General features: G+C 29.6%; 1 protein-coding gene across 4 annotated transcripts in view; it reads left to right on the top strand.

Moving 5' to 3' along the window:
• The window catches only part of LOC100206499 (nitric oxide synthase 1), a 101,549-nt gene that overhangs the window by 31,959 nt on the left and 59,590 nt on the right, over positions 1-10,000 (top strand). For all 4 annotated transcript variants that reach the window (XM_065795272.1, XM_065795273.1, XM_065795270.1 and 1 more), the window contains exon 3: positions 7,870-8,006. In XM_065795272.1, coding sequence (XP_065651344.1) covers positions 7,870-8,006 — 137 coding nt within the window. The remainder of the gene's footprint in view (positions 1-7,869; positions 8,007-10,000) is intronic.

Raw genomic sequence — 10,000 nt, 5'->3', positions numbered from 1 at the left:
GAGAAGCAACATTACGACGATGTGATAATGGTTGGAGAATGGCTGCAAGAGCAGATCCAACTATGTTTACAATGCGTTTTTGCACCTTGTCTAAAAGAGAAAGGGCATCATTAGAAGATCTGCCCCAGATATGGCAACAGTATTCCATACAAGGCCGGATTTGAGATTTATAGAGGTAGAGAATAGAATCCAAAGTAAGAAAGTGACTAGCTCGATAAAGAGATGCAACCTTAGCAGATTCTAATTTTGCAACTGATTTGATATATGGTTTCCAAGAAAGATTGGAAGTAAGAGTTAATCCTAGAAGATGAAGAGTAGGTGACTCATCGAGTACATCACCGTTCCTAAATATAGGAAGATCTAAATTATTGCGATAATGATTGGCTGAAAAAAATTGAGTTTTATCTGAATTAAAGTTTAATCTAAATTAAACCAACCACTGTGAGCCCCATGCTGTGGCAGAAATGAGATCCATTTCAAGCTCAAATGCCCCCTCCAAGCAATCAGAGGGTGTTGGTTTCTTATCACGACAAGAATAAATGGTAGTATCATCAGCAAACAATGCCACCTTAGATGTGAGAGTATCATTAAGATCGTTAATGTAAATTAAAAAGAGTATAGGGCCAAGGATAGAACCATGAGGAACCCCTGAAATTACAGAATAAGAAGATGAGTGTTTTCCATCGAGGACAACTTTTATGCTACGATTGGAAAGGAAGGATTCAATGATCTTAAAGATGTTGCCGGATACACCATAAGAAGAAAGCTTATGGAGAAGACCAGCATGCCAAACTTTATCAAAAGCTTTTGAAATGTCAAGAGCGATGGCTTTAACCTCTCCACCTTCATCAAATGCACGATAAAACCTGTCAGTTATTACTGTTAGCAAATCAGCTGTAGAACGAGAAGATCAAAATCCATATTGATGGTCAGAAAGTTATTAGATTCAATATGAGAAATTAAGTGTTTGTTAACTAAAGATTCAAAAACCTTGCTTCTGATAGGAAGAAGACTTATGGGACGGTAGTTAGACGAATCAGATCGCTCTCCAGAATTTTTGAAGATAGGGATAACAGATGCCGCTTTCCAGCAGGCTGGAAAGCAAGACTCTGATAAGCACTTGTTGAATAGTTTTGAGAGTATAGATGAAAGCTCTGAAGAACACTTCTGCAAGACAATAACAGGTATGTTGTCAGGGCCACAAGCTGTAGAAGAGTCTAGGCAGGAAATCACTTTAGATACAGATGCTGGAGTGATATGAATGTCAAGCAATGGATCAACCTGTTTGTTAGCAATATCAGGTAGAACGCAACTAGTGGAATCAAGAGATGATATTGATGAAAAGTTTTTATCAAACAATTTGGCTTTGTCTTTAGGTGTGGTGACAAAGTCTGAACCATTCAAGAGAGGTGGAGTTATAGATTTGCTCTTATTATTGATATTATTAAAGATTCTCCAGAAGTCATAAGAGCCTAATTTTTGAGATGAGATACGAGATTTCATGACCTGAGAATAGCGGGTTTTGGCATTAGACAAAACCTTTTTACAATTGTCTCTAGCAGTAATAAACAGACGTCTGTTTTCTGGAGAATTGTTTTGCTGATAAATATGGAAGTAACGGTTTCGATTGGCAATCGCAGCAGCACAGTGTGAGGAAAACCACGGAGGGGAGGGAGGCTTGACCTGGAATCGTCGAGAGGGAATAAAAGATTCCATGCCAGCTTGAGTCCACGAAGTTATGTAAGAAACACATTTGTCGACAAGAAGATGAAAGATTTCTACCCATCGGCCATCACGAAGAAAATCACGGAAAGAATCCCAGTCAACTTTACTGTAGTTGTAAGAGGTTCGATAATAAGGGGATTCAGTTGATGAAGAAGAATGAGATATTAGTTTTAGAGAGATCAAACTGTGATCAGAAGAACCTAAGGGTGAATGTGGAGAAACTGAGCACTGACTAGGATCAGAAACAAGACATAAGTCGAGTAAAGAAGGTAGATGATTCGGGTTGACTGGAAAGCGATTTGGAAAGTTGACTATTTGAGTTAGGGATTGAGAAAGGCAAAAGTTGTGGGCTTTAATGCCTGCAGAGTCACTGACACTAGAGCCAACCCATTCAGAGTGGTGAGCATTAAAGTCACCAACAACAACATTCACATCTTCACATATACTTTTTTTATCTTTAAGGTCATTTACTATTTTGTCAAGTTGATATTTAAAAACTTCTTTAAATTCATTCAATCCACTAACATGCTGTGATGTTTTTATGTGAGCAACAGCCAGATAGTTGTTTAATTTTGTTATTCAATATCAAGAATACTCTGAACGAGAAATTCATTGTATTTATCAGCAATTGATTTTTCATTTAAATTATCAAATGTGATATCGTCCCATATATTAAATTGAGCCTTACACTTAGTTTCAGTAAGAGTTTTTAAGGTCTTCCACATAGCAATACAGTCATTTTTAAAAATACCAATTTTAGTTTTAAAATACTCTGCTTTCAATTTTCTCAATAAGTAGGTTTTGATATTTCTACATTTTTTATAAACTCTGTATTGTTTGAGACAATTTTCTATTCACTTCAAGTTTTCTCATTGTTTTAAATTTACTCCACTCAAGACTCACTTTTTTACTTGCTGTCAACAACTTAGCATCACTCATCTATTTGTAGTAAGAGTTCCTATTGTTATTTGAAACGATTTTTGCTTGTACTACTGTGTTTATAATTTCTTGAATACTGTTAATGAATTGCTCAGCTATTTCATTAATATTTAGTTTCCTGAATCCATTCTCTTTTTCTGCAAGTTTAACTATCAACTCTTGATTTAATTTTTTATAGTCTATTTTGTCATATAATTTAATTTCTTTGGAATGGTGTTGGTTATTCTTTAAATGTGAAATCTTTTTTAATTTGAATTTGTACATTGACACAACCATTTCATGGTCTGAAATTTTATGAGACTCATTTTGAACAATTTCAAGAGGTAAATTACTTAAAAACAGCTCAATCACTGTACTACTAGTTGGAGTAATTCTTGTTGGTATAATTTCATTGTTGATTATTTTTAAGCTTGATTTTCTTATGACTTCAAGAAAACTTTTAGAATATGGTGAGTTGTTTAGATTTCTAAATGGATCAATATTAAAGTTAACATCACCCATGACTATAATATCTTTGTATTTATATTCGATCATGTTGATTCAGTTTTCATAAAAGTTTATAAATTCGATCTCATTATTTTTTGAAGGTGATCTATATACACAACTTACAGGTATAGTTTTATTTATAACTTGAAGTAAAACACTTATAATCCACGACTTAATTATAGTTTGCTTAACGTCTAAAATTTTGATATCTTCTCTGATCAAAAGTGTAAATCTCCCAGTATGCATGCTAGAAGATAATACGCTTCTGGAGGTGTAATGTTCAAATTTATTTTCACAATCCAAGTATATGTCAGTCACATGTGTTTCAGTTAAACCAATAACTTCAGGTTTATATTCTATTAAATATTTTTCAACTTCACTTTTTTTATCAATAAGACCATCAATATTTAACAACACAAATTTAAATTCTCTAGGTAGATTTGGTTTCTATTGAATCCTTGACTTAACTTTTTCTCTTACATAATTGAATATTGGACATTGTCTCTCCTGTGCAAAGTAGTCACATAGATGATTAGTGTTGTTTTCTTTATTAAACCAACAGCAATGAATGCATAATTTGTCTTGATAATCACAATTATAAGACTTGTGTTTTCTCGCACAATACTTACAGGTAGGTTCATCATGTTTGCAATTTTTTGAAATGTGTCCATAGCCTTGACAGTTGTAACATATAATGACATTTATATGATTACATTATATGAACTACCTGCCGATTCACAGATAACTTGAAATTTCTTTTCTCCATCAGGTAATTTTTTGTTTTTTCATCTATATCATAGATAATCAGTTCACTAGTTTTGTTTATGATGAGTTTTCTCTTAATGATGTTTAGGGTAGCATCAGGTACATGTAATAGGATTTCTTTTTCTTCAATAATTTTCTTCTTAAGTTGTTCATTGTTTTAATTTAAATCTAGACTCATTATTCCTACAGACATCTCTAATCTTCTGAGCTTCTTAATATTATCTTGATCATAGTTGTGTATGACCACTAATTAATTTTCCTCATTAATATTATTTTTTTCATAATTTCAGGATTCTCACACAGCATTACTATGTCTCCATTAAGTTTTTTCTTAATTTTATGAACACCACTTTTTAACTGTTTATTTTTTACATTATAAGTTACAAGTTGATTGTATCATATTTCTTACTTAGAGAAATTCACCTTATAACCATTTCACAAAAATATTTATTTTTTTTCTTTTTACTTGTTTCATTTCATAGTATTCCTTCATCATCATCCAAGGTATGTACTACTTTTTGTACTTTTTTATAAACAGAAAGACATGAAGGTTTAATGTTATCTGACTCTACAGAGACTTCACTGATTTATTTGTTTACTTGGCACTGTAATTTAGTATTAATTACTAACATAAATTTTATTTCATCATTTAGTTTCATATTTTTGTTTAGTAAATATATTAATAATTTGTTGTTGTTTTTTTTATTCATTTTGATTTTGCTTACATTCTTTGGGATTTGATATATCTTATTATTATTTTTACATTCGTTGCAAAGCTACTTTAAGTTAACAGAATGGTCTGGTGCACAGATAAATTTAAATTCCTTTTCAGATAGATGAGAACATTCTTTATGAGACCAAGTAGCACACACTCTTTTGCATTTGATGGACTCATGATTTTTTTCAATTATATCATCACACTCATTGCATTTGTGTATGATGCTTTGTTTACTATCATTAAGTGTGTTCTCTTGGATTGTAGTTATAAAATTATTGATTTACATTTTCTTTTCTTTTTCCTTTTTTTTTTTTTTTTTTTCGGTGACCTTTAAGTTTTAACGTTAACCTTTAAGTTCTAAATTCTAAAATCCTTTAATGCGGTTTGTTTGCTGATGTTCGATATAAAATTTTGTTTAATAAAAGTATGAATATTTGACATAATTATTTCTATCATATAAGTAAATTAAACAAACATTTTGTTTGTTTAATCCATTTATATGATAGAAATACTTATCTAATAAAATCTAAATGTTTAATTTATTTATACGATAGAAATAATCAACGAACATAATCTAATCTAAATGACATTAATATAAGAATTTTATCTCTTTGATTTGCATCAAAGAGCATTAACTAATAATAATGTATTAAAGAGAATCCAAGTCCTGAGACAAGTATTGTTCATATTTTAAACCTTATAAAATAAGTTTATAATTAGTTGCCAAAATCATTTATCAAGATTTTAACAAAAAACTAAATAATTTTTTTATCACAGCTTGTTTATTATTATTATTATTTTTTTGATGTAGTCTGGTTCATTTATCTTTGATGTCAATAAAAATGAGTATTATATAAGTTATAAACTAAATTTGATTGTATAAATCAATTATAAGCAAAAAACTCCAATAGCGCAAACTCTTGATTTCAACAAAACAGTTTAATAGAAATATTATTTATTTTTAAGTTTGAGTTATAAAGTTCAACTAACAAGCTAGACAGGTGGTAAATATGGTCCAGGTGGTCCTAAACGTTTCACAAATATGGTCTTAAACATCTCGTAAAAAACCCTTAAAAAGCTTATAAAAATACCTTAACAAACAAACATCTTGCACAACATTTTTTTTTAAGGAAGGGCTTACTTTTAATAAGTGCCTTTAACATGTAAGAATGTAAACATATTTGGCAAGTGTGGGGAGTGAGGTTTTTTTAATGTTGAAATTGAACAAAATGAAAGTTTGTTATCAATTTAATTCAACAAATTACAGAAAACAATTGGAACAAACTAATACATTTTGTTTTAACAACTTGTTCAGTTAATAACTAGTCAAAACAATGATAATGATTTCCATAACTATGTTTTTGTTGATTTTTATACAAAAGTAATTTTTTGGAAGCGTATATAAAAAAGCAAATACAAATGCCCACAATAATTTGCATCAGTAACAGTCTTTATATTATTATTTGCTATTTACTCATGTTTGACACTCTTGACTAGTGATGACCATGAGCCATGCATCAGACACTATCTACAGGCGTTATCATTGTATGAATAAAATCATGAATTGATTTAAAGTTATATGCTTTTTAATGTATTGTACCTGATAAAATTAAAAGTTACGAGTTGCGCAGTGAGAAAATCACACATATCACAATCTTGCATAAGTAACATGACACTTATCTAGAAAATACTTCTAAATTTAATTTAACTTCTCGTTAAATTAAATTTAGAAGCAGCGATAATGCACATCCACCAAAATTAGTACTTTCTAGAAATCCATATTAAAATGTTTTTCACTACAGCAAATAGCTTGCACATATTTATAAAACTTAACCGAATAAAAGCAATCAAGTGCTTCTCTGAAGTATTACAAGATGGTTGCTGTCATTTTGTTGTTAACCATACCTCATCTAAGAGTTAAGTGACTATTTTCAGTACTAATTCAGTCCAAACAAGGCTGCTAGCTACCACTATTAAGATAGAAGTTACTTGAAAACAAAGAACAGTGTTAAAGAGCAAGGAAACGGTTGACAGAAGATTTGAAAAATTGTAGGTTGTATTAGTTAGGAAAAGATAAAGATAAGATTAAAGACAATAGCTTCTTTGAGCAGAGACCATGATATTGTTTGTAGGAAAGAGAAAAAGATGTGACTTTTGAATGATAGAAAAGTGGCTCAACTCTAGTAGGTAGAGCAGGTCCAGCTACATTTACAATGCATTTTTGGACCTTGTCTAGAGGAGAAAGAGCATCATTTTAAAAACCAGCCCAAATTTGACAACAGAATTCCATACAGGAACTAATAAGAGATTTTTAGATGCAGAAAATGGAATCAGGAGTAAGAAAATGGCAAGCACAAAAAAAGATGCAACCTTAGGAAATGCTAACTTTGCAATGCATTAATGGTTTTTATGATTCCATGAGAGGTCAGTAGTGAATGATAATCCAAGGGAACATATTGTAGAGGACTCAGTGAGAGGGTTGCCACCCATTAATATAGAAGGCATAAAACAGAGGACTCAGTAAGAGGTTTATTATTTATTAATATAGTAGACATAAAGTAGAGGACTCAGTAAGAGGGTTGTCATTAATCAATATAAGAATATCGACAATGTTGTAATTAGTAAATAAATTTTATTGGAGTTAAAACTCACAAACAATTGCAAGCCCAAAACTATCACAAAAGAAAGATTAGAATAAGAAGTAGCTGTCTGTTTCAAATGATTGAAAAGAGAAGATATTAAGACTTTAAGGTTTGTAAAAGATACAATATTGAACTTTGGATTCACACTTGATATTCACATAGCAAGATTATTTATGAAATCAGTTAAATTAGTTTAGTTAAGTTACAAAGCTGACCTGGATGCAAAACACAAATTGAAAAAGGAAGAAGAAAAATATAAAAAAACAAAAGAATATAAAGTGCAAAATAAAACAAATTTTACAATATGTAAAACAAGCTATTCTTGCATCCTTTCATCAAGTTAGCTAAACATTTGATAAAAGTATGATTTTTGATTGATATAAAGTCTATATTTGAATTACTCTAACTTTATTTTTAATTAAATTTGCTTGGATCCTTAGATATTTTATAAAATATAAACTAGATAAAATAAATAGTCAAATCATCAATAAAAAAGCCCTCAAAATTTTCATTAAAAAATTGCTTTACAATAAAACTATTCAGATCATAACCACAAAGTTGTCATCAAATTATCAATAGCTGATTTTTATTTAGAAAACTTATTGCAATGAGAAACGATGTTTTGGGTCTATTATTGTACCTGATAAGCATACATATAATGGTGTAGAGACATTTAAACTTAAAGAGGAAGCTTTAAAATTTTTTGAGGAGTATTTTCAGTCACTGCAAAGGTAGATAAAATGTTTTTGAATAGTTTTTATTGTTATGTTCTCACACATTTTTATTTTTTTTATATATATATTTAAATGTTAAACATTCCTTGCAATATTTTAATTGTATTATTCAATATTAATATAAGTATTTTAAAACAAAGCAAAGCTATTCAAGGGTAGTCAACATTTGATGGCAAGGTTGTTTTTTTTGATTTCGAAAAAATGAATGTTTAAAAGTGCATTTTGAGTAGCTGAAAGTGTTTGTATCTTAAATATCTTATATGTTTAAAACTCATTTTAATATCAAATAAAATCAGAAATAAGCCTCAAACCTTTCAATTTTCTGCAAAAAAAATGTAGATCTATAAAATAAAATTTTAAATTATACTTACTAGATTTACTTAAAATAGGAAATTCAGATGTTTACAAACTCAGAATGTACTTTTGCTTCTTAAGATATTGATATTGAGCTATTTAATCATCTGATCCCCACCACATCATTGGTAGTACTATGCTCAATTTGTTTCTCCGTGCAGCAGCCTTGTTTGTCAAGGTTTGTGTTTCGGATATACAGAGTTGAGAGAGGGTTATAACCACAATTAATAGCCTCCTCGTCTGTAGTGGCCTTCACGGCCTTGAGGAGGTGAATTAACAAAAAAAAACAAAAAAAATCATTATGTTCAGTTTTATATTGTTGTGTCAATAGTCTATTCTCATAAGTATTATGTAAATATCACTGCCATTTGAAAGTTTTAACATTATCTTCATAAACATTCAACTCATTACTAAACGAATTCTTTGTGTAGTACTACTGATTTTTGCGCAAAATATTTGTTTTCATTTGTTAATGAGATCAATAGTGCTAATCTCATTCATCCCTATTTTATGTGGCACGATGTGTCTAGTTTATTTACCAGCATCTTACTACACAAAACTATAGACAGTAGTAATTTTCATTTTTAATAGATACCTTAATTAACAAAGCTGATTTAATTAAACTCTTTCACTTTGCAACTTCTCAACACATATTCTCTTTAGAGGACAATTTTATGACCAAATCAATGGAGTGGCAATGGGTTCACTACTTGCACCAGTTCTCATAAATCTTTTTATGGCTAACTTTGAAGGAAAGTGGTTAAAATTGTATAATGGAGTTATACCAAACTTTTATAAAAGATATGTTGAAGACATATTTGCAGCATTTCCTAATGAAATTTATTCTTCCAGTTTTCTTGATTGAATCAATACCAGACAAATCGATTTCTTTCATAATGGAAAAAGAAAAAGCATCCAAACTTTTTTAAACATTCTTTTTAGATGTAAATATATCTAAAACTAATAATTCCATTTTAACTACAATTTTTCATAAAAGCGTTTACTTTGGACTTTATGCTAATTTTTATAATTTTACCTCTTTTGTATACAAGGTAAGTCACATTTTTAAATTGAATATTTAATTAAGAGGGTTTTCAAAATTAATAACACAAAGTTTGGTTTTTGTTTAACCTTTTTAAAACACTAGAATAAAACGTATACCCAATTTGGCTTCTTGATAAAATATATCTTACTGATCAAATCTGTTTCTAAAATATAACCTGGTAGACAAAAAGAAACCATTTGTTATTTTAAACTTCCTTACATAGGCAAAATTTCAGATCTTTTCAAAATTAAACTCCATTATCAAAAGATAATGTAAAACTTGTTCTCACATTACTCAAAACGTCTCAATTTTTCTCCGATAAAGATCCCATTCTATTGAATTCAAATCTTTTGTAGTTTACAAATTTGTTTGTGCAGGGTTAACTCCTGTAAAATAAGTGAGACACCTTGTCATTTTAATACTTGAATATTTAAACACTATAGGAGGGACAAAAACTACCGTAAGTTTACCTTCGTTCCAATGAAACATGTTTTTCTAAACTTAGTAATGAATGCTTTTTATTTCTAGGTAAAGCTGTAACTAAAAAGACTTTAAAATTAAATAAAGTTTGTACTTTTTTTTTTTAAACATC

The sequence above is a fragment of the Hydra vulgaris genome, chromosome 04 (assembly GCF_038396675.1).
Source record: "Hydra vulgaris chromosome 04, alternate assembly HydraT2T_AEP".
Classification (NCBI taxonomy): Eukaryota; Metazoa; Cnidaria; class Hydrozoa; order Anthoathecata; family Hydridae; genus Hydra; species Hydra vulgaris.
The sequence above is the reverse complement of the archived record's forward strand: the minus strand, read 5'-3'. Positions and strand labels throughout refer to the sequence as shown.